The following is a 24,531-nucleotide window of genomic DNA, read 5'->3' as shown; positions in this document are numbered from 1 at the left end:
TCGCTCTTTGGCCGTCCCCTTCGTTGGTCTCCACCCCTCCTCGCGCCTCCCAGCTTCCTGCCGTCGCGCCCTCCACCCTGGCTACCCCCCCTTTCTCCTCCGCTCCCATTCCTTCCTTCTGCAGCCAGGGCTGAATGCCCGCACCCCCCTGGCCCATGACAGGCCTTTTGCCCAGGCTGCTGGGCCAAGTTTGCCACATCTGGAGCCACCCCAGCCCTTCCTGCCTCGCAGGCCTGGCCGATCTTAGGTCTTCGAGAAGAAAGCTACAACAGCCTCTGCCCAGCCTGTGGCTGGACCCTCTTGATTCTCTCCAGTCACAGGAGACTGGAGACATAATTCTCTCCCATCGAGGCGTCCCATCAAGCCTGAGTAAGCAGGAGGTCTGAACTGACAGTTGTTCTCACTGGGACATCCTCAGTACCCTTCACTTGCCCACCACAAACTCGCCTGTCCAAAGCTGGTCTCAGACTGTCTTGCCATGAAGGTCTCTTGGTCAGTGTAAGAAAACTATCACTCACTGGAGGCCCAGCTGCCTTACCCACAGCGCACAGAGCATAGCAACGCCAAACACTTCGACCATTCCTTCCTGGCCATCTTTGCGTCTTGCTTAGATTAAAAACATGTCACCTAACATGGTCAGGACAGGCCTAGGTCTCAGAGATGGCATGTCCCGTATGCTTAACTATTGACCTAGATGGCAAGGATCCCAACGATGCCAAGGTTCATTGACATTACAGGGCCCTCTCTATGTAAGCTTCCCGCGACCCAAGACAGGAGAGCAATAGTTGTTTTCATTTTTCCTGAAGACTGAAGGGTTTCAGACCAGGAAGCCAGAGATGGCTTCTCTGCTCTCCACCCCACCAAAGAGCCAACCTTTGTGCTTCAGCAATGTTACACAACTGACCTGGCTGTTCCCAACCCAGTATGGAGCTGTGTCCTGTCAATGTGGCACATTACATAATCTGTCCCCAACCAACTTCCAGTTTCTTGGGTTTTTTCCACTTCCTTCCCCAACTCATGTCCAAACTCTGTCACTTATGAACTGCAAGTTTCCCACATGAACTCAGAATGCTCTTTATTTTCCAGACACTCCCTCACCAGCAGACATACCCAGTTTAAGCACTTACTGGTTTAAGGTTGAGCTCCCCACATTGACAATTATTTGTTTGTCTGGGCCTCCATTTGAATCATCCCTAGTTCTGAGTCTACTACATCAAAAACTGGTCTATTCTGGCTTATCCATCTTTGCCTGAGCCTGGCATGTAGGAGCCCCTCAGTACATACAAATGGAGTTGCTTGCCAATTGGCTGCAGGAATAGTACTGGACCTAAGTGTGGTGATTTGAATAGATACATCCCACATAAACTCACTGCTTAGCCCATAAGGATTGGCACCGTTAAGAGGTGTAGCCTTGTTGGAATCAGTGTGGCCTTGCTAGAGGACCTGTTTCACTGTGGCTGTGGGCTTTAAGGTCTCATGTGCTCAAGCTGGAACACTGTGGAACACAGTCTCTTTCTGCTGCCTGCGGATCAAGATGTAGAATTCTCAGCTCCTTCTCCAGCACCATGTATGCCTGCATGCCACCATGCTTCTTGCCATGACACTGTAACAAGAGTTTTAGTGGTAAGGGTATCTCTTCACAGCCATAAAACCCTAACTAAGACACTAAGCAAGCCACATTTGCCTACAGGACAATGCCTGCATCAAACCACAGCTGATCATACACTTCAGAGTCCCATCCCCTTGGCCTGGAACAGTAGGTGCCCTTCCCTGCAGCCTGGTTCCCCTTTGAAGAAAAAAACTTTGGCCTGTCACTGCCACCCCAGTACATACTACTCAAGAAAGCTCCAGATGCATATTATAAATGCTTAAATTGTGGTGTGTAGCATACCCACACAAGACAGCATAGCCTTTCTTACTTGAGTTCTGTCCCTTAGCAACCAGCAAGTGCCAACACTTGAGAACAAGAGTGAGTTCTTCACTCCATTGCTCACTCCATCGTCGGGCACGGAGGAGGGGTTTCCCAGCCCTCTGTGCCTGATTACTTCATCTGTAAAATAATTTCATGCAGCAAGCAGACAATGAGAGCTTATTAAACACTGAGCACCATTTTAGAGGCCAGGGATGTAAGATATGTGTGGTTTGGGGAAGGGGATGTTTATTGTGCTAGACCCCGTGGAAGAAGTTGTATTTACTGCTCCTGGTGATGGTGTTCTGAGCTCTGACCCACCAATAGGGACCAAGAGTGGGTTCAGAGCGTTGAAGCAGTTGACCTTGTTTCAGGAGCTGCTAGGGCACAGATGAAGATGACTTCTCATCCACAATCCTAGCACTTTTATATATTTCTCATGTTCTGTTTACAGCTACACTGGCAGGGACCCAGAAAAGTGACGCAGAGTCTGTGTCCCACTGGAAAATCCAGACCTGTATGTTCTGATCCTAACTTAGCAGCCCCTGGAACGATGTGCTTAGTGCCCTTGCCTATGGCTGAGACTCTAAAGTGCATCTAGCAGTTGAATCTGGATGCTGGACCGCTGAAGGGAGCAGGGAGCCTATTAACATTAGGAGGAAGGAAAGAATTCTTCCATCTTAAAAAAAAAAAAAAAAAAAAAAAAAGGCAGCAGGAGATGTGTGGGTTAGGGCGCCACCTGGTGGACATGAACTTTCAGCTTCAAGCGTCTCCACTGGGCTCCTTACATGGAAGAGTTCTTTCAAAAGCTTTGGGACGATATTTTTAGCTTCTGGAATCTTGAAAACATTCTAAAAGGAGGCGGAACAGACTCTCTGGAAAAGTGTAAGTATACAGTTTTAGAGAAAAGCTTTGATTCTGTCCTACTCAATAAATCTAAGCACCTTCCAGATACAAACACAGAATGTCAGAAGGAAGAGGACTTTTTTTTTTTTTTTTTTTTTTTTTTTGAGATAGGGTTTCTCTGTGTAGCCCTGGAACTCACTCTGTAGAACAGGCTGGCCTCGAACTCAGAAATCCGCCTGACTCTGCCTCCCAAGTGCTGGGATTCAAGGTGTGCGTCACCACTGCCCGGCGGAAGAGAGTTTATTCCTGTTCTCAAGTGTTGGCACTCACTGGTTGCTAAGGGACAAAAGAGGTCAAGGAAAGGAAGGTTATAAGCAAACCACAAAAGAGGAGGGAGTTTTGACAGGACGACTGGGGAATTTTCAGTCACAAGTGTCATAGAGGGTGGGTAGTACTCAGACAAGAGGAAACTGAAGACAAACTTTGGGTGGGGCTATCCCCAGGGGGCTCTGAGCTTGCTGGAGTCTCCCCTGGGTATACCCAGAATATAAGACCATGGCACATATATGACCCCTCTTTGTGTGTACGCAGCCTGCAACCTGGGGATAAGGCAATTCGTTTCTCCATAGAGGAGGAGAGTTTTGCAGTTAAGTGACTTGATTGTTGTTGTTGTTGCTGCTGTTGTTGTTTTGTTGTTGTTGTTGTTTTTTCAAGACAGGTAGCCCTGGCTGTCCTGGAACTCACTTTGTAGACCAGGCTGCCCTTGAACTCAGAAATCCACCTGCCTCTGCCTCCCGAGTGCTGGGATTAAAGGCGTGCGCCACCACGCCCGGCTTAAGTGATTTGTTAATCCAGTCCCTCACAGGGTCCCCAGGCCACAAGCAGCCTGAACTCTGGATAGGAGCAGGAGCTAGGGACAAAAGTCTGGGCCTGGGGGCTGGTGAGATGGCTCAGTGGGTAAGAGCACCTGATTGCTTTTCCGAAGGTCCGAAGTTCAAATCCCAGCAACCACATGGTGGCTCACAACCACCGGTAATAAGATCTGACTCCCTACTGATCCATTTCTCTAGCCCTGTGTCAATTATATATTTTTTATTTTATTTATTTATTATATGTAAGTACACTGTAGCTGTCTTCAGACACTCCAGAAGAGGGAGTCAGAACACCCCTGGGGTCTCTTCTTGATGGCAAGACATCAGGGGCAACAGTGAGCACCTGGGGACCTTGTGGTCTGGTTAGCTAACATCCCATGGAGTGGGCAGGCGGTGGGATAAGACTGCTATTCAAATTCCTTTTCCAGCTGTCCAGGCCCAGACTTTTTTTTTTGAGTCTTGCCATCAAGAAGAGACCCCAGGGGTGTTAATGGAGCCTCCCACTGGACTTCACGTTCTAGGGTAGCCTGGACTACATGAAACTCTCTCTCAAAAGAAAAAGGGAAGAAAATGATAAACCATTTGGCCATTAGTTGTGTGTGTGTCTCCATGTTTAAATGTTTGCATAAGTGTATACGCAAGTGTATGTGGAAGCCAGAGGTTGACACTGAGTGTCTTCCTCTATCTCTCTAAGTTATTTTTAAAATCATGTCTGCAGTGGTTTGAATAAGAATGGCCCCCCACAGGCTCATTGATGTGAATGCTTAGTCATGGGGTAGAGGGCACTACTTGAAAGGTTTAAGGCATGTGGCCTTGTTGGAGTATGTGTGGTCGTTTAGGAAATATGTTACTTCACTAGGGATGGGCTTTGAAGTTTCAAATGCTCAAGCCAGGCCCAGTGTCTTTCTTTCTTCCTGCCATCTGCAGCTCTGGATGTTGAACTTCTGAGCTACCTCTCCAGCATCCTGTCTGCCTTTGTGCCACCATGCTTCCCACTGTGATAACGGACTAAACCTTGGAAACTGTAAGCAACCCCCAAATAAATGCTTTCCTTTATAAAAAAAAAAGTTGCCATGATCATGGTGGCTCTTCGCAGCAATAGGACAAAAGGTTTTTTGTGTATATGTGTACATGTGTGTCTGGGTAGGGCTATACACATGTGTATGTGTGCAAGTGTGAGTATAGGCATAGAGAGAGAGGCCAGAAGAGGGCATTAGGTGTTCTCCGGTACTCTCTTCCTCTGAAACAGTCTTTCCTAAACCCGAGGCTTGCATTTTCTCTGATAGACTGGAAGCCAGAAGATGCTACCCACACTGGAGCTGGGGCTGCAGGAGTTTGTGTGGACATTTGCTTTATTATGTTAGTCCTCTCTCCCTCCTCCCTCCCTCCTCCCAACAACTTGGTGCTTTAAATATGTTTGGCCCCCATAGACTCATGTGATTGAATGTTTAGTCCATGGGGTGTGGAGCTATTAGGAGGTGTGGCTTTGTTGGAGTAGGAGTAGCCTTATTGGACGAAGTGTGACACTATGGGGTGGGCTTTAAAGTCTTTATCCCCAAGCTCCGCCCAGTGTGGAAAGAGCCTTCTCCTGGCTGCTTGCTGAAGACAGTCTCCTGCTGGCTTCTTGTGGATCAAGGAGCTCTTAGCTCCTCCAGCACCACATCTGCCTGCAGGATGTGCTTGCTTCCCACCATGGTGATAATGGACTGAACCTCTGAAACTGTAAGCCATCCCCAATTGAATGTTCGCCTTTATAAGAATTGCTTGGTCAGGCTGGTGAGATGGCTCAGTAGTTAAGAGCACCAACTGCTCTTCCAAAGGTCCTGAGTTCAAATCCCAGCAAGCACATGGTGGCTCACAACCATCCGTAACAAGATCTGACGCCCTCTTCTGGAGTGTCCGAAGACAGCTACAGTGTACTCACATATAATAAAATAAAATAAATAAATCTTTTTTAAAATGTATAAAAAAAAAGAATTGCTTGATCATGGTGTCTCTTCACAACAATAAAACCCCAACTGAGCCTCTAAGCCTCACACATTCTCTCTCTCTCTCTCTCTCTCTCTCTCTCTCTCTCAGGACAGGGCATAGATAGATAAATAGATAGATAGATAGATAGATAGATAGATAGATAGATAGATAGATAGATAGATAGCATAGCTCTGACTGCCCTGGAACTCACTATGTAGCCCAGGCTAGTTTTGAACTCCCAGATATCCTTTTGCCTCAACTTCCTGAGTACTGGTATTGAAGGTATGTGCCACCATGCCTAGCAGGGTGCTGGGATCTGAACTCTGATTCTCCTGATTTTGCAGCAAGTGCTCTTAATCACCAAACCACCTCCCCAGACCCTGTCTCAACCTTACCATGTTGTTTTTGCTATTTGATTTTTTAAAAGTATGTCTGAGTGTTTTGCCTGCATGCGTGCCTATATATGAAATACATGCTTAGTGGCCTCAGAGGCCAGAAGAGGGCAGGTTAGATCTTCTGGTTGAGTTAAAGATGGTGTTGAGCCACCATGTGGGTGCTGAGAATTGAGCCTAGGTCCTCTGGAAGAGAATCTAGTGCTCTTACTCATTTAGCAATCGCTCCAACCTTCACCTTATTGTTTGAGGTGTATTTTTGAGCTCTCACAGAACCTGAAGCTTGCCAATTTGTCTAGACTGGCTGTTCAGCTACCCCAGGGATGCTCTTATCTCTGCATCTCCAGCTCTGGGATAGCAGGTGTACACTATCATGGTTTTGTTGTTGTTTATTTGTTTTTGTTGTTTGTTTGTTTTCGTGAATTCTGGAGATTCGAACTCAGGTCCTCATGCTTGTGTGGAAACCACTTTACCAACTGAGTTCACTTTTTCCTTGTCCTGCAGTGAAAACGAAACCATAATGTATCAATAATGTATCGAATCTATCCATGTTGTTTTATATCATATGGAATAAAATCATGACTTTTTTTTTTTTTTTAGAAAAGTATTACTAAAGGGAATCTCAGTGTGGCAGTTTGAGTGATAAATGTCTCAGGTATTTGAATATTCGGTCCCCAGTTGGTGGTGCTGTTTTGAGATGTGTAGGAGGTATGTCCTTGTTGGAGGAAGTGTGTCACAGGAGGTGGACATACTCCATTCCCAGGATGGTCTCTGCTTCCTGTTTGTGGCTCAAGATGTGAGCCCTCAGCTCCAGTCTCCAGACCTGCTGCCTGCTGATACCATGCCACCATTATTCCTCTGGGACCATAAGCCCAAATAAATAGTCCCTTCTATAAGTTGCCTTAGTCAAGGTGTTTCATTACAGCAATAGAAAACTAACTAAGACACCTTGGTGGTAGAAAAGCCCCATCTGAGTCTGTGGATGGCAATCCTAGCAGAAACACTGTGGGCAAGGAACACATACTCAGATCTGGAGCTGCAATGGCTAATCTTTCAACTGCTCTGTCAACTTCACTGGATTTGGAACCACCTACCAGGCGCACCTACACATGTCTGCAAGGGTGTTTTCCAGAGATGATAAACTGAAGAAGGAAGATTTACCCTGAATACAGAGGGAAGACTGACTGTGTCACACATGGGCTGGTATTCAAACGGAATAAAATGGAGACTGAAATCAAGCACTGTCTTAGTTATGGTTACTATTAGTTATGGTTACTATTGTTAGGATAAACACCATGACCAAAGCAGCTTGGGGAGGGGAGAGCTTCTTTGGCTCACACTTCTGGCAGCACTGTTCATCACTGAGGGAGTCAGGACAGGAACTCAAACAGGGGAGGAACTTGGAGGTAGGAACTGATACCAAGGTTAAGGAGGAGTGCGGCTTACTGCCTTGCTTTTCAAGGCTTGCTCAGCCAGGGTTGGCCTCCTCCCCAGTGAACTGGGCCCTCCCCCACTGAGCACTAGCTAAGAAAATGTTCTACAAGCTTGCAGACAGCCTGATCTGAGGGAGGGATTTTCTTGATTTCCCTAGCTTGTGTTAAATTGACATAAAATTATCTAGCACAACCCCGACCTTCATCTCTCTCTGCTTCCTGACTGCAGATGCAACGTGACCCTCTGCCTCGTGCTCCTCCCACCACATCTTCTCTGTCACAGTGGACTGTACCCTCAGGCTGTGACTCTAACTAAGCCCTTCCTTTCTTTTTTTTTAAAGATCTTATTTATTATATGTAAGTACTCTGTAGCTGTCTTCAGACACTCCAGAAGAGGGCATCAGATTTCATTATGGATGGTTGTGAGCCACCATGTGGTTGCTGGGATTTGAACTCGGGACCTTCGGAAGAGCAGTCGGCGCTCTTAACCACTGAGCCATCTCTCCAGCCCTAAGCCCTTCCTTCTTGCTTAGGTTGCTTTTTGCCAATCTGTGGTCTCAGGCGCAGGAAGAGTAATTGCTATGTATCAACCCTTTCTTTCATGACCCCGAAAATTACAATGAATTTGCCACAGGTGGCTTGCTGGTCCCCTTGATGAGTGGTGAGTTGGGGAAGGTAGAATAGGCGTATTTAGGTCAGCTTTGGTGGGGAGTCCATAGAGTCGTAAACCAGTCGACTGTAGGACGTGAAACCACGCTGGGAAGCTTAGTGGGTAGAGCAGGCAGAGATCCCGGAAACTCTGTGGGTACCCACCTAAGACAGTAGGCACCTCCCTGCTCCCTGCCAAATTCCTGGCCTGGAACACGTGCCATACTTCCCACATAGGAAATGTGATCCACCCGTAGTCACGTAAGCCCGGACCAGAGTTCTCAGACCATGCTCCTCAGATACAGTAATGAAGTCCTGAGGCATCAGCACATTTTGAGCCACGTCACACAATGGGCTTTCTACGGTGTAAACCATTTGTACTTCACACCACCTATATCAACAAGAGGCACGATCCTTTGGTAAGGCTCTTTAAGAAGTTCAGACTGTGGAAAGAACAACCCCCCACTACCCCCACCTCCACCCCCCACCCCCACCCCTCTCTCCCACACCACTTAGGCCTTGTGAGTTCCCAGACCCATCATGCTCAGGATCTGTGGTAAACAGGATTTGCTTGCCTGCTAGCCATTTCCCCTTGTTCCTGTTAGCAATTCAACTGTTCAGATATCAGATGGCAATGGGTGCAGATTAAACCATGGGAGTGGCCTGGTCTGGATCGTTATGACAGAATGTCTCTCTGGAATGGTCTGAGACTGAGTATACGATCCAGTGTCAGCTAATGAAATGTGGGTATAAACTTAATGGATAATGTTTAGGAAAGATTGTCTTCATTTAAAATCAATGCACGAAGTCAGGCAGTGTTGGCACCCGCCTTTAATCCCAGCATTTGGGAGGCAGAGGCAGGTGGATTTCTGAGTTCGAGGCCAGCCTGGTCTACAGAGTGAGTTCCAGGACAGCCAGGGCTACACAGAGAAACCCTCTCTCGAAAAACCAAAAAACAAACAAACAAACAAACAAATAAATAAAGAGCAAAAGGAATAAAACTTCACCAAGAATGGCAAAAGGGCATATGAAAATGTCTAACATCCTACGTCATCAGTGAATTGCAAATTAAAACAATGTATTCAGTACCAGTGAGAGAGCAAAATCCACACTGGATATCCGGTGTATACTTATAATCCCAGCACTTGGGAGGCAAAGGCAGGAGGATGGCAGCAAGTTTTTTTTTTTTTTTTTTTTGGTTTTTCGAGACAGGGTTTCTCTGTATAGCCCTGGCTGTCCTGGAACTCACTTTGTAGACCAGGCTGGCCTCGAACTCAGAGATCCACCTGCCTCTGCCTCCTGAGTGCTTGGATTAAAGGCGTGCGCCACCACGCCCGGCTGGCAGCAAGTTTTAATGTCAGGATATCTCCATAATAAGACTTTATCTAAAATGTAAATGATAATAATGGTAATAAATCAAAATCTAAAGCACTGGCAACCCAAAATGCTTGCAAGGATGTGAAGCAGCAGAGGATCATGGGAGTGCAGAGTAGAGCAGCCACTTTGAAAGACAGTTTGATAGTTCCCTATAGAACTCAGCATAGGGGGCTGGTGAGATGGCTCAGCTGGTAAGAGCACTGACTGCTCTTCCAGAGGTCCTGAGTTCAAATCCCAGCAACTACATGGTGGCTCACAACCACCCATAATGAGATCTGAAGACAGCTACAGTGTACTTACATACAATAAATAAAATCTTAAAAAAAAAAAAACTAAAAAAAAAAAACCAAAAAACCCTCAGCATAGCCTTTCTAGACTAATTGTGAGTTTCATGTCCACACAAAAGCCTGTCCAGATGCATGGAGAAGCTTGATTCATTATTCCCCAAACATGTAAGCAACCAAGATGTAGGTAGATGGATATGTGAGCTGTGGTACGCACACAATGGAATATTATTCAGTGCTGAAACAAAAATGGGTTATCAGGCCACAAGGAGCCAGGAAGGAACGTTAAATGCATAGAAGCGGAAGAAGCCAAATTGAAAGATAAAGGATATTCTGGACTGAGGGGTACAGCTCAGTGGTGGGGTGCTTGTCTTCCAAGTACAGAGCTCTGTGTTTAATCTCAAGTGTGGGATGGAATGAAGGAACCCCCAAAAGCTATGTTTTGTATGAGTCTACATATACGCCACTCTAGGAAAGGCAAAAAGCTGGAGACAGTTGCCAGCGTGTAAGAAGGGATGAGCAGGGAGGCAGAGCATGGTTGGGAGAGCGAAACTTCTCTGTATGGAATTACCATAGTGGACACAAGTGTCAAAGCCCAACAGAGGAAAGGGTAGCAATGTTGTGTCTGTGTAGCTTTGGTGATTACAGCAAGTATGCCCTTCTGGTACTGCACAGTGGGGGAGGGGCAGGCTTCCCAGGCGTGAGTTGTAAGCTAGGAAATTCACTGATGTGCTCAATTTGATTGTGAACTAACACTGCTCTTTAATAAGGTAATACATCAAAAAGACCCAGGTTAGCCGTGGGTGGCATACACCTGTAATTCCAGGACTGGGGAGGCTGAGATGGGAGAATCTCAAGTTCCAGACCAGGTTTCATAGCAAGAGCTCATCTCAAAAATGGTAATTAAGTGCCCGGCGTGGTGGCGCACGCCTTTAATCCCAGCACTCGGGAGACAGAGGCAGGCAGATTTCTGAGTTCGAGGACAGCCTGGTTTACAAAGTGAGCTCCAGGACAGCCAGGGCTATACAGAGAAACCCTGTCTCGAAAAAAACCAAAAAAAAAAAAAAAACAAAAAAAAAGGTAATTAAAAACAAATAAAACCTGTCTCGAAAAAACAAACAAAAAACCCAAACCAAATAAAAACAGTACAACAGAGAAATAAAACCCACGGTACTTGGGAAGAAACAGTCCTGATTGAATCTCGTCCTGATTGAATCTCTTCTGCAACCCCAGGGGCTTATGAGATTCAGTGTTGCCAGTGTGCAGAGATGATTTAGCAGAATCAACAGATCAATTCGGTTGCCCTACTTAACAGGTCATTCCAGGAACTCTCCCCTCCCCAGCCTCTGGGCCTCTGGTGGTGAGAGAGAATATGCTTTCATTTGCTTACATCATTACCTGGTTATGTTAATTACCTTCCTAGTTGTGACGAAGTGTGTTGGGAGATGGTTTGGGGCACTCTGTATTCAGATGCTAATCTGGCTGCCCAGAGATCAGATTACAGTCTGGACGCCCACCAGTAAAAGTCTGACTCCAGCGTTGTCATGTAATGAACCACCTAAAGGTATCTAGGTTGTGTAAAGAATGTTCCCAATTATCTCTGATTGGTTAATACAGAGCATCCAAAAGGGGAAGACGGAGGAAGAGAAGAGGTAGCCACCAGGAGAGGGTCCAAGAGGAATCATGATGAGCAAGCTGTTAAGGGATCCTCCGTGAGGACACACACAGCACAAAGCATGCCAGGGCAAGACTCAAACTGCAAGTAATGCAGGGCCTGTGGCTGGGAAGTCGATAGCTTAGAGGATTAGAATGATGAATATCTGCCCTGTCATAGTGCTTAAAGCTTGTTAATAAACTTAATAGGGTCTTCGTGCCAATTATTTGGGGTTAGAACGGGAACAGATAAGGCTATCATCCTTAAGTTATTGCCTACAAAAGTACCTGGCAAAGCAACTTAAGGGAGGAAGGGTTTATTCTGGCTCCCAGTTTGAGGGTGCAGTCAGTCCATCAGGGCCAGGAGTCCTGGTGGCAGGAGCCAGAGGCAGGTGATCATGTTGGTCTGCTGTCAGGAAGTGAGATGCTGGTACTCAGGTCCTGTCCTTCATCTGTAGGTCAGGACCCCCTGCCCCAGCCATGGAATAATACCATCCACATTTGGGGTGGGGGGTGTCTTTCAACCTCAATTAACCCATTCTAGAAACTTCCTTACAGAGATGCCTGCTGGCTAGTCTCATGGCTGATTCTAGACTCTGTCAAGTTGACAATCATGTTAACTACACAGTAGGCACTTTCTCTGTCCTCTTCCTGGTCTTTCTCCATCATTTACTACTCTCTGGGGCACCTGTCCTCTGGGGGTCAGGGACTTCAACACATCAGAAGGCTCCTTCTCTCTCTGGCTTTCAACTGGACTAGACTGATAAGATTTGCCCACAAGAAATGGGAGGGAGAGAAACAAGTCATGAAACATTTCTTCCCAGATAAATATGGTCTCTCTCTCCCTCCCTCCCTCCTTCCCTCCCTTCCTCCCTCCCTCCCTCCCTTTTTCTCTCCTTTCCCCAAAAGATCAGGTCACCATCTACAAGGAAGGCAGCAACAGAGTTCTTGTCACTTGTTTTAAACGTTTATTTTATTATTTTTAAATTGTGTATATGTGTACATGTGTGCTCTGGTATGTACTGTGCTGGTACCTATGGAATCAAGAGGCACTGGATGCCCTAGAGCTAAGTTATAAGCATTTGGAGAAGCTGAAGTTAAATCCTCTGCAAGAACAGGAAGTGCTCTTTACCACTGAGCCATCCATCCACCACTAACACCCCCATTTTGCCACAAATAGATTCACCCAGCACCTGAAACTTGGATGTCTCAGCCTTAAGACCCGTGAGAAAATACATCTCTCAGCTTGGATGGTAGCTCAGTCGGTAAAGTACTTGTACATGGGGAAGCTTTGGATGTGTGTGCTTGCAATCCCAGTGCTTAGGAGATAAAACAGGTGGATCTTTGAGGCTTGCTGTCCAGCCAGCCTCGCCTACTAGGCAAGGCAAGTATCAGGCCAGTGAGAGACTCTGTCTCCAAGAAAAATAAGTAAATAAGTAAACAAAACGTAAAGATGAGCAGCACCCGTGGGACACCCTCTGGAGAGCCGCTTCCACCAGCCAGGCCTTGCCTCCTGAAGGGTTGGAACCTTCTTCGAAATCACAACACAAACTCAGAACCTAGCATTCAAAACATGAGCCAGTGGGAGACATTTCACATTCAAACCACAGCAGCAGCCTGCCCACGATCGATCGTGTATCAAGAAAAAACGAATCGTGGTTAGAAAGGTGGCTCATTGGGTAAAGGGCTCGTCGAGAAGCCTGATAATCTGAAGTCAATGCCCATGATCTACATACACAATGGAAGGAGAGAGCAAGAACCTGCAATTGTCCTCTGGCCTTCGCATGCATCCGTATCCACACAGAGTTGACTTTCAAGTTAAACTGTTGTCAGCTGAAGGCGAACTCTTGGCTCTTTCAGAAGAAGATACACCAACTGAATAAGAAGGCTCAGCATTGGGGAACAAGAGTGGCCCAGTCACCCCAGCGGTTGCAGAACAGGGAGAATCAGGGAGGAGGGCAGGTGCTGGTCTAGCGTTTGTAGGAGGTCCAGGGATCTCTAGGATCTGTGTGGGAAGGGGGTGAGATCAGTGCCTATAAATACAATAATCTGGAGATGTTCACGTCTCTTATATAAAATAGCCAGGTCTTTGTGCTGGAGTGTGGCTCCACAAGAGTATGTGAATAGCTTTAGAAGGTCCTCGGTTTGATCCCAGCATAACACACAGACACACACACACACACACACACACACACACACACACACGACTTTACGTCTTGTCTTGGTACTTTTACTATCTCAAAATAAAATTATTTTTACTTTATTTAACTGGAATCCCAGGACTTAAAACATAAGGTCTTGCATGTGCTGGTAAGGCCTTGAGTGTGCTGGTAAGGCCTTGTGTGTGCTGGTATGGCCCTATATGTGCTGTAAGGCCTTGTGTGTGCTGGTATGGCCCTGCGTGTGCTGTAAGGCCTTGTGTGTGCTGGTAAGGTCTTGCATGTGCTGTAAGGTCTTGTGTGTGCTGGTAAGGCCCTACATGTGCTGTAAGGCCTTGTGTGTGCTGGTATGGCCCTGTGTGTGCTGTAAGGCCTTGTGTGTGCTGGTATGGCCCTGCGTGTGCTGTAAGGCCCTGCGTGTGCTGTAAGTGCTCCCATTTGTTGCTTTTCCAGTCTAAGGGCTGGGGATTTAGTTCTTCATTCAATCCCCAGTACCACAGAAACTAGTGCTGAAAGAGAATCAGAAGTTCAGGGACATCCTTGACTCTATAATAAGATAAGAGGCCAGCCTGGGCTACAGGAGACATTCACGATTGATTGACAGACAGACAGACAGACAGCAGACAGACAGACAGCAGACAGACAGACAGACAGACAGACAGACAGACAGACAGACAGACAGATAGATAGAAAACAATTGGAAAATATAGTATTTTCAGTCTGTGACTGAAGCACTCAGGCTGCAGTACTTCCTTCCATTGTCATGGTAACATGCATATTAAATTTCTTATTAATCACCTTATTATCTACTTTGCGGCACAGAGGATTGAACCCCTGATGTCTTTCATGCTAAGTCACATTTTAAAACCAAGCTGTGATTCCAGCCTCAATCACTCCCATTTTAAAGACCAGAAAGCTGAGGCACAGAAAGGTTTAATCACTTGCTTAGGGAAGAATAAGCAGAAGCCTTTCCTAGACTTCCCTCTGGGAAAACAGCCCCGGGCTGAACCAGATTGGAGCAAGAATCAGGAGGGCAACCGGGTGCTCCATATGCCCTCGTGCAGACATCTTCCCAAGTCCTAAGCTGAACGGAAAAACTGAATAAGCCCCCAACCAAAACTAATGAAAAGCAGAGCTGCCCAGTGTGTTCCCAGACTGTCTCCAGTCCTCCTGAAGCCACTGCTGTGATAGTGTGACTGGGACTGAAGGCTGCTGGGAAATGAGTGTCGAGTACAAAATAAATCAGAGCCATGAAAACAAACGAAGGTCTGTGTTTTAAATTTTCATATTTTGCTCATCTCAGATGTTTTTGGCATCTGTTTGGTTTTTTGTTTTGTTTGTTTTTTCTATATTTTCTTTCTTTCTTTCTTTCTTTCTTTCTTTCTTTCTTTCTTTCTTTCTCCCTCCCTCCCTCCCTCCCTCCCTCCCTCCCTCCCTCCCTCCCTTCTTTCTTTCTTTCTTTCTTTCTTTCTTTCTTTCTTTCTTTTTTTTTGGTTTGGTTTTTTGAGACAGGGTTTCTCTGTGTAGCCCTGGCTGTCCTGGAACTCACTTTATAGACCAGGCTGGCCTCGAACTCAGAAATCCGCCTGCCTCTGCCTCCTGAGTGCTGGGATTAAAGGCGTGCACCACCATGCCCGGCGTTTTTGTTGTTGTTGTTGTTTTATGTCTATTAAGTTTGCAACCCAGAAGATTTCTTCATTATCCTCATCTTAACTTTTATTGCATTTTACTTATCATTTATGTACTCAGTGTGTGTGTGTGTGTGTGTGTGTATCTCCATGCCAATGTCAAGGAGGTGTGTGGAGGTCAGAGGATGACTTTCAGGAGTCAGTTCTCTCCTATCCTGTTGGTCCTGCAGGTCAAACTGGTTCCCAAACTTGGCCTTGGTGGCAGCACCTTTACCCACTGAGCCATCTCACCTGTCCTGTGATGGTTTGTATATGCTTGGCCCAGGGAATGGCACTATTAGGAGGTGTGGCCCTGTTGGATTAAGTGTGTCACTGTGGATTTGGGCTGTAAGTCCCTCATCCTAGCTGCCTGAAAGGCAGTATGCTGCTAGCAGCCTTCAAATGAAGATGTAGAACTCTCACCATGCCTGCTTGGATGCTAATGGACTTAAACCTCTGAACCTGTAAGCCAACCCAATTCAATGTTGTCCTTATAAGAGATGCCTTGGTCATGGTGTCTGTTCACAGCAGTAAAACCCTAACTAAGACATGTCCCTACCTTAATCTGGGTTCTGGATGAAAGCAAGTCTTTGTATGACACTAGGGGACACTCCTCAGTGCTAACCTCCTCTAAACAGGGCCCCATAAAGCTACAGAATGGTGACCCAGATTGTAATCCCAGAACCCTGAAGGCTGAAGCAAGAGAATCTGGAATTTGAGGCCTGTCTGAGCTACAGAAAGAGACGCTGGCTCAAAACAAACAATCAGGGTCCCTTGTGTTGGTAGTTACGGTTGGTTTCCTGCACTGTTGCGAGATTCTCAAATATCCCCATTTCTGGCAAGGTTTCTTATGGCGCCCATGCCTGAGGGGAGTGCCCTGCCTGCTCATCAGAAACACTGAATCATAAAGCTGTGGGGAAGGAAACAGCCCCATTGTGTGGCGAGCACCAGCAGGAGCCTGCAAAACTGTCTCCACCCAGCCTTAGTCACATCTGACCCAGAGGTCCCAAGTCCCAATTCCAGCATGGGGTATCCATCTGAGCAGGTGGCATCAGAACCCCCAGGTCCTTAAATATGGATATGCTGAGAGTCTGAGAAGCACAGCCTTCCGGTTTAAGAGCCTGCGGTCTCTCCTCAGCCTGGCACTTCCAAGCAGCACTTAGAAGGAACAAACATTGCTAATTTCTCTTGCGAGATCTTGCACTTGGATATCTTTTGTCTATCATTCTCTCTTCATTTCCCCAGGACTTAAAAAAAAAGTAAACAAACCCTTTGAGACATATTCTTTTGTCGTGTGGTGCTGTGCAGAGGGACAAGGAGGAACTAGTCACCAGGATGAGGAAGAATAAAAAATTCCCCTTTACCCTGCAAAAAGAATCCCACGAAGCTGATGGAACATTTTGAAGTTTCTCTTTACGTGTATTTTTTGCTTGAGTATATATGCACCGGGTGTGTGCTTGGTACCCTCAGAGACAGAGAGGGGCATCAGATCCTCTGAAGCTGGAGTTACAGAAGCTTGTGAGCTGCCCTGTGGGTGCTGGTTAAGTGCTCCTTAACCACTGAGCCTTCCCTCCAGCCCCCTTCATCTCCTCCCTACCTGGGAGTTTTATAGAAGAGAAACTAAACTTAGAAGGTCAGCTTTGACGTGAGGGAAGTCAGGAAAACTTTCTGCTTGCACCTGCTGCCCAGACAGGCATCCCTCCGGACATTTCTGGACAGGAGCACAAGCCCCGGATGAAGGAAATCAACATCCCTCCAGGTTGACAGCTGGACCTGGTGGTACAGCTCTATTATGCCAGCACTCAAGAGGCTGAGCCAGGAGGATGGAAATTCCAGGCCAGTCTGAACTACAAAGTAAAACCCATCTCAGTGAAACAGAAAGGCAGCCGGACAGATAGACAGACAAGAAGTGGCACACAGTAGCTCAGGGACGGAGCATTTTCTCAGCATGCTCACAGCAGTGAAGAACTAAAAAAGAGCCTCACAGATCCCCTGCAGTCATTTGTCCTTTCCAACCCGGCTTCCTTGGAACTGGTGAGACCTTCTGAAAATGCAAATTTAGTGCCACGCCACGGTTGTTGTTGTTGGTGGTGGGGAATAAATTAACCCTTGTAAAGGGCTGACCACATTATAGTCACTCTGTAAAGACTTGTAAAGACCGCAGAATGCCTATTCATAAGTACAAATCACTCTATTTCCTTGCTTATAGAGCCTCAGAGGGGCAAATGCAAACGTCACTGCCTACCTACATCCTCCCACCATGGCTACCTTGCTATTTATAGCGGATCTCCAGGCCTTATTTTATCCCTCTGGAGAAAAGCCGTCCTGGCTCCAGCGTGCTTTCTTCCCTCTCTTCCTTTATTCTGCCCAGGCCCATTCTTCCTCGTTCTAAAAACGTTAGCTCCTTTCTTTACTGGTTATGCTCCTTCTTGTGGCTTCCAGGACCTCTCAAAGATGCTTCCTTCCTCTTTACCTTCTTTCAACTTCATGTGATCATGATTGTAGTCACATACCAAGTGGTGGTTCAGTGTTAGCCTCTGTCGCTAGGCTGTTAACTACCTCAAGGTAAGGGTTGCAGTTCTCTTACAGCCCGTCAAGGAAACTGAACTGGAAAGGGTCTCAGTGAAAGATGTCCAAAGAGCTGTTAAGTTCTCCTTAGGTAACCAAACTGGCACAGTCGCTACAAGATTTGTAAATCATTCTGAATGCAGGCCCAGGAGGCCCGGGAGGTGAAGGGAGTTTTAGGAACTGTAGGTTATGAGGATCTTAACAGTGAAACCCTACGCCACGTGCGTTGGACTCGACCCAGAGAAAAGGGGCACTTGTCACGTGTACCCTGCAGGGCCCGCGGTCTCCAGCCGCACCCCGTGTCAGGAATGCGACCCCGCCCCGCCTGCGTGCCCGCAAAGCAGAGCCCGCCCCTGGGACTGACGTCAATCAAGGGGGCGCCTCCAGGCGTGGGGAGGGCAGGTGAGCTGGGAGGATGGGGAGGACCCGGAGGACACGCCCCTCGCCGATACTCCCTAGATGATTGGACTCAAGGAATCTCCGCACTGGGTTTGGAGGCGGGCACGGGAAAAGGGAGGGATAAGGCACGCCCCTCCCCCCTGCAGCAGCTGATTGGTCCGCGAAGGCTCCGCGTTCGATTTGGCGAAGTTGGCTCGGCTTCTCGCTCTAAGGCTGTGACCGAGGATTGGCTGTTGAAGGGGCTCGGAGCACTTTCTCTGAGGAACTGTGGCCGTGATCCAGGTGGCCCGGCCAGGCTCCCGGCTGCGTTCCGCCTGCCTCGGGCAGCTAAGGCAACCAGGTAGGTAGGCCACGGTCCGGCTCAGCTGTGCGTGGGAGCGCGCGGGCCGACGGTCGCAGCTGGGAATCCGCTGGGTCTCACATCCTAGATCCACTTAGGGGCTTCTCTCTGTCAGTCGCCACCTTTGAGCCCTGGGGCTCACTGTGGTGGGGATGTCGTCCTGTAACTTCGGCCAAGATATCCTCTCTCAATCTCTTAGCCAGCCAGTCACCTCCGCTTGGCCTTTGTGATCACTTTCAGGGCAGGAGCCCAGAGCTGCGCTCGCCCTTTTCCCAAAGCCCGAGAGAGGTTACAGTAGGCGTCTTGGCCGCCGGATCCCGATTGGGGTCTCCTGGAACTGGCAATAGGTTGACCCGACACCGATCTAACTTCCCAGAGGGCTCTACTCTAGCTCCGCTTGCTCTAAGTCCAGCGAAGAGGCTGGCGTGGGAATCCTGTCTGCGAATCAGTGGCGACCTCCAAAACCCCCAGACGAAGATGGCACGGTCTTAGAGGTTTCAGAACCTTCTGCCCCCACGTTTCTTTTGACCACCTTCTCAGCCACCTGGAAAGAATGAAAGTAACACTGGTAAGGCGCCCAGGTCTGACCACCTGGTTAATAGCCTAAGATCACCTACCAGCCTTGTGGAGTTGAGCAAGTCACCACTTCAAGAGGTCAGCTTTTTCATCTGGAAAATGTGTTTAACAATAGTGCCCGCTAACAGGGGATTAGGATGCCACCTGACAGGAGGACCAAAAGGTCCTCAAAAGTGCTCTTCTTGCTTGACGCAGCAAGCTTCCTTCTATGTAGCCATGGTTTTAAAAGTGCACAGATGAGCCTGTCTTTGAAGCCCTCTGAGTAGTTTGTACGTCAGTGCTAAATTAACCACGGCCATGGTTCTATATAGTCTTGTTAATAGCTTTCTCTTCGCATCATTTTTCATTCAACCAATGTACAATGTTGAGTGTCCACAGTAGGCCAGGTACTAGGATGGTCATTCATATTTCATCTCTGTACCCAGTGAGGATTTTCCCTCTCACTATTTTGATTGATGAACAAAGCAAAGGAAAAGTGACTTGTCCAAGGTCACTCAGTGGTCAGCGTCACTGCCACCTTAGGGGTTTTGAATTCTTTCAAAAGGATCTTTTCCTTGCTCTGTTAGTTCATTTTTCAAGTCATGCCTGAAAATGGGTCTGGAGTAGGGGCCCAGTTTCTTTCTTCACTTCCAAGGCAGAGAAGCGTCGAGTTAAGAGCTCTATAGTATGTCCTTCCTTTAATGCCCAATTCAAAAGATGTTGAACTTTGCCATCCTCAGTATTTACTCTGGGGGTTCATTCTGACGCTCTAGGGTCCATTTGTAGTGTTTTGCGACAAGTCCTTACTTGCTTGGTCTGTGCACGGATCCGAGCTTATCTTCTATGTCGGCTCTAGAAGGAAAGCTCTGTCTGTAATCTTAACGGCCCCATGCTTTTGCTTTTCAGTTTTAAAATGTACCATTGTTCAAGTATACACTGAGCTTCTTGGCGTAAGGTCTTGTCCAGGCGATTAGGAAGAAATTAATGATTGAACCTACTGAATGAGACAGGAAGTGTCTCCTGACAAAGTGTTCCCACCCCCACTTCAGTTTTCCCAATGTTTACCATCTTGCCCTACCTGGAATCCTACCTTCACTCCGTTGTCTTACTCCCAGGGTGAGGCTCCCACTAGCAAAGGGCTTCAAAATCTCCGGGGGCCAAGGCTTCCCAGGGTTGAGAGGGTGTGTGGTTGAGTGCTAGACACTAGACTGCCCGGTATTTCTTGCTTGGGTGTACTTAGCTCACTGGGGGCTGGCCAGTCAAAGCCCTACAGTCCCTTAGAGGTTGTTGGAACAAAGTGGGCAGCCATTTCCTCCTTCCAAACAGCTGCTGGTTGATCCTTGGTCTGCCAGCCTCTACAGAGAACACGAGATTGCTGATTGTGAAAAAAGGGCATCACCCTTTCTTCTACCACCCCAGGCCAGCCTAAGAGGCTACCTAGGGCTTGACCACTTAGCCGTGTTGTGCTCCTGCCAGATACTGACCCCTCCACCCACTGTAGCAAATCAGTATCTGGTCTTAGGGAGGCTTGGGGTAGGGAGGAGAAGGCTAACTACTAGTTGAGGCGTTTTCTGGAAGCTAATTAGTGAGACCTGTCCACGCATGCAGCTCCCAGCCCACAAGGAGCGGGCAAGCAGTGCTATCCTTCAACATAGGTCTGTCCTTGTCACACATTGATGACTCAACACCAGTGCAAGCCCTCGGAGACCATGGAGACCATCAGCATCTCCTCTAGAGCAGCAGACAGAATCAGAGCCCAGAATACCAGAATCAGAGCCCAGAGCCCAGAGATGATGGGTATTCCTGAAGCCTGTCAGCTACTGAGTGGCAGGGCTAGAATGCTGAGTGAGTCACAAGCCAGGCTCCGCCGCAGTCCTACAGTTGTTTAGGAGAAGCTGGAGATCTGAAAAGGGCCGCTGGTTCAAGGTTGAGGATGAGGTAGGTCGCCTAGTCAGCAGGCAGCCTTGATGGACACTGGTGACTGAACTAACCAACCAGTGCGCAGACTTCACCCTGGGAGATACATAGCTCCTGTCCTTCACTCCTCATGGGAATGGAAGGAAGTGGGCTGAGTTGCTCGCCTTGGAAAGCATGTGGTGCAGTGGTTTAAACTGTGAACCGCAGTCAAAAGACAAGGTCCAGCCTGGGCCCCAGGCCTTGCTGCTCTTGCAGCAGGATAGTGATAACAGTATTAGTTTCTAGGGTTATTTTGAGCATCAGTGATGTTGTGCACGTCAGCCAGGGCACAGTAAACACCCACGCTTGCCTTTTCTTTCTCATCAACCTCAAAGTGTGCCTCAGTCACTTATCTTTTGTTCTCTCTGTGTGTGTGTGTGTAGATCCACCGGTTCCTGGGGGCTAATTACCACACGGGCTTTAACTGGGCTCTGTTAATAGTGCCTGAGAGATGAATTTTCTTATTCCCATTTTTCAGGCACAAATACAAGTTTTATGATTTTATCTAGATGCCTTCTGTGGGCTTATCTTACTTAGGTAGTAGGTCTCGAAGAGAGTGGGGTTCTTAGGATAGAAACTAGGACAGTGTGAGTGTGGCAATTACTGGAATAATGTGTCTGAATAAGGAGGTGGACTGAAGGCCAGACTAGGGAGGGGTAATAGTTCTGAATGCGGTGATGACTCAGACTCGAGAGGACAAAAAGACCAGCGGTGAGGGTTAGGGCTACTGCCGAGGGCAAGCTGAGGACAAACTGGGAATGCTTGTGTCACTTTTTTGTAAAGATGGCATCGTGTAGTCCAGGCTGGCCCATACTCAGTATATATATAGCCCAGGATGGCTTTCTAGCTTTTTAAGATTTCTTTTTAATTCATGTGTTTGTTTGACTGCATGTATGGGTACATGCCTGGGGCCTTCAGAAGCCAGGGAAAGGGCATCAGGTTCCCTGGAATTGGACTTACAGACGGTTGTGAGCAGACATGTGGGTGCTAGGAACTGAACATCGTCTGCTCTTAACTGCTGGCCACCTCTCTGGTCCTGACTGTACTTTAATCCTCCTGGCTCCACCTCCCAGATTACAGACATGTACGACCATACTTAGTTGATGTGGTACTGGGGCTCAAATCGAGAGCTCCACGCATGCTATGCAAGCACTCTGAAAGAAACGAGCTATTCCCAGCCCCCATTCCACACACACTGCCAACTTTCAGCAAATATGTACATATCTTTCTGTGAATATATTCTTTCTCTTGTCCGATGTATGGCCAGCTACTGGTTGGCAGCGCCTCTGAAGGATGGCTACAGGAGTGTTTATGTCTCTACTTTTCATTTCAGAGTACCAGTGATGGGGACTCCAGCCTCTGTCGTGAGCGAGCCACCCCTGTGGCAGGTTTCAACACCTCAGACCCGGGGCCGCAAGCAGGCCTCTGCCAACATCTTCCAGGATGCTGAGCTGGTCCAGATCCAGGGCCTGTTCCAGCGCAGTGGGGACCAGCTGGCTGAAGAGCGGGCCCAGATAATCTGGGAGTGTGCAGGGGATCACCGTGTAGCTGAGGCGCTGAGGAGGCTGCGCAGGAAAAGGCCGCCCAAACAGAACCACTGCAGCCGGCTTAGGTAGGTGCCCAGGACTGGAGGGCCGAGGGTGGGGGAGAAAGGATGCCTGTCCCACTGCTCTGGCTGTGTGGCCTAGAGCCGGTGACTTGCCCTCATTCTTCCTGTTTCTAGTGCTTTGGTGCTGGTACCTCAAAGACTATTGTTATTGTTAGAGTCATGTGACTCTGTAATATCCATAGGAAAGAAAGGCCAGTCAAAGCAGTGCTACGGTGTTTCTGTGACTCTTGGCCAGCTAGAAGGGAGAACTGTTTGGAAAGAAATAAAAACTTACCAGTAGTAAAATTCAAAGGCAATCCTAGTTAAAGCCTTATGGGGAACTAGAGAGATAATGGTCTAAGATTATGTGGAGAGTCTAGGTGACAAAGCAGTAGAGATTATCTCTGACCATCTACCTCTGCCCACGTCACTGCCAGCCCAGGAATAGTGAGCCTCGGGGGACCCAGGTAAACTACCCGGCTTTAAAGCCATCACTACAAGTTTCTCTCTAGGATCTTCCCCTCATAGTCTGAACAGATCCTCCGGTCTGAGATGGTGAGTGAGTCTTCACTGCTTGCACTAACTGATGTCATTTATGCCTGTCTTACACAGTGCCATAAAAGCCAGGCTGAGAAAGTAGGGAGGAGCCAGGCGGTGGTGGCACATGCCTTTAGTCTCAGCACTCAGGAGTCTGAGGCAGATGGTCTACAGAGTGAGTTCCAGACAGCCAGGGCTCTATGAAGGAGAAAAAGAAGGTGGGGAGAGACTTGTTGAGTGTCCCACCCCCCAATCCAGCCCCAGCCTCTTAACGTTCAGTTTTGGAAAGGTGCCATACAGTTCTTGGGGGCAGACCGTCCCCTTTTATAGACCCTCCTGCTCTCTGTGCTGACACTGACCTATCTATCACACACTTGTTTTCACAGAGTGCCGGAGCCTGGTTCTACAGCGTCTGACCCCCAGGCCAGCACCACTGACACGGCCTCCAGCGAGCAGTCTGGGAACTCCCGGAGAACAAGTGCTAGAGCCCCCCGGAACTGGAATAAGCCAGGCCCCACAGGTTACCTCCACCAGATCAGACACTGACTGGTGAAGGGTGGGGAGGTCCTCCCCAAACACTGCAGGGACTTTGGCCAAAGGGCTTATGGAGTTGTAAAAAGGACATCTGAGCAGGCCCTGTGTAGGTGAAGAAGAAAGTGGTAATTGGAATGCCCTGAGTTCAGCTCAGAGCCAGCATCTGTTGGACTCTGCACTTGTGGGTCCTTCTTACCAAGGGAGGCAATAGAGGCTGGTCACGCATCAGCCTTTCTGACCTAAAGGTGTAACTGGGCTGCATGGCGTTCCTCTGGAATAAAAGTATTATGCACTCAAATGCAGTGTCTCACCATCTCTGCATCTCACTAACTTGACAGTTAATGTCACCACCCAGCCATCTGTTTTGTGCCACAGGCCAGTGCAAAAGGGAAACTTGTTTAAGTGGAAAATAAAGACATTTGCATCAAGATTTGTCAGAGTGTGCTACAGAAGGGGAGAATCCCAAAACCGACATAGCCAGGTTTGGAGGACAGGATATTCTCCAGGACATAGATCTGGGCTGGATGCTTGTGCTTCTGTAATTACAGCCCTGGGCATCCTGGTACTACAGCTTCCTCTTCCAGAGGTGGGCAGGGTGCAAGAAAAAATGAGGTCTCTGCAGATAGGCCTGATCCAAAGGAGCAGACCAGGGGAAGGGGAGACAGGTCAGCCTACATCAGCTCCACACTGCAGCACTTGGGTCCTAGGTAGTGTGTGTAGTTGCTGGGAGCATCATCTGTCAGACGGTACCATCAAGGGTCAGGACTGATGTAACAGGCGTGAGATGGGAGGAGGAGGAAGAGGGTCAACTTGGCAAAATCAGAAAGGAATGGCTTCTGTCCG

At 48.0% G+C, this 24,531-nt stretch overlaps 1 protein-coding gene across 1 annotated transcript; it reads left to right on the top strand.

Annotated features, from left to right (window-relative positions):
• Window positions 1–18,395: 18,395 nt before the first annotated feature.
• Avpi1 (arginine vasopressin-induced 1) lies at window positions 18,396–24,114 on the top strand. Its single transcript, NM_027106.4, has 3 exons — window positions 18,396–18,518; window positions 22,363–22,641; window positions 23,541–24,114. The coding sequence occupies exons 2-3, from the start codon at window positions 22,373–22,375 to the stop codon at window positions 23,698–23,700; spliced, it is 429 nt and encodes a 142-aa protein (NP_081382.1). The 5' UTR covers window positions 18,396–18,518; window positions 22,363–22,372; the 3' UTR covers window positions 23,701–24,114.
• Window positions 24,115–24,531: the final 417 nt, after the last annotated feature.

This window comes from Mus musculus, chromosome 19, assembly GCF_000001635.26.
Source record: "Mus musculus strain C57BL/6J chromosome 19, GRCm38.p6 C57BL/6J".
In the NCBI taxonomy this organism is placed as follows: domain Eukaryota; kingdom Metazoa; phylum Chordata; class Mammalia; order Rodentia; family Muridae; genus Mus; species Mus musculus.
This window is presented reverse-complemented; position numbering and strand designations above follow the sequence as displayed.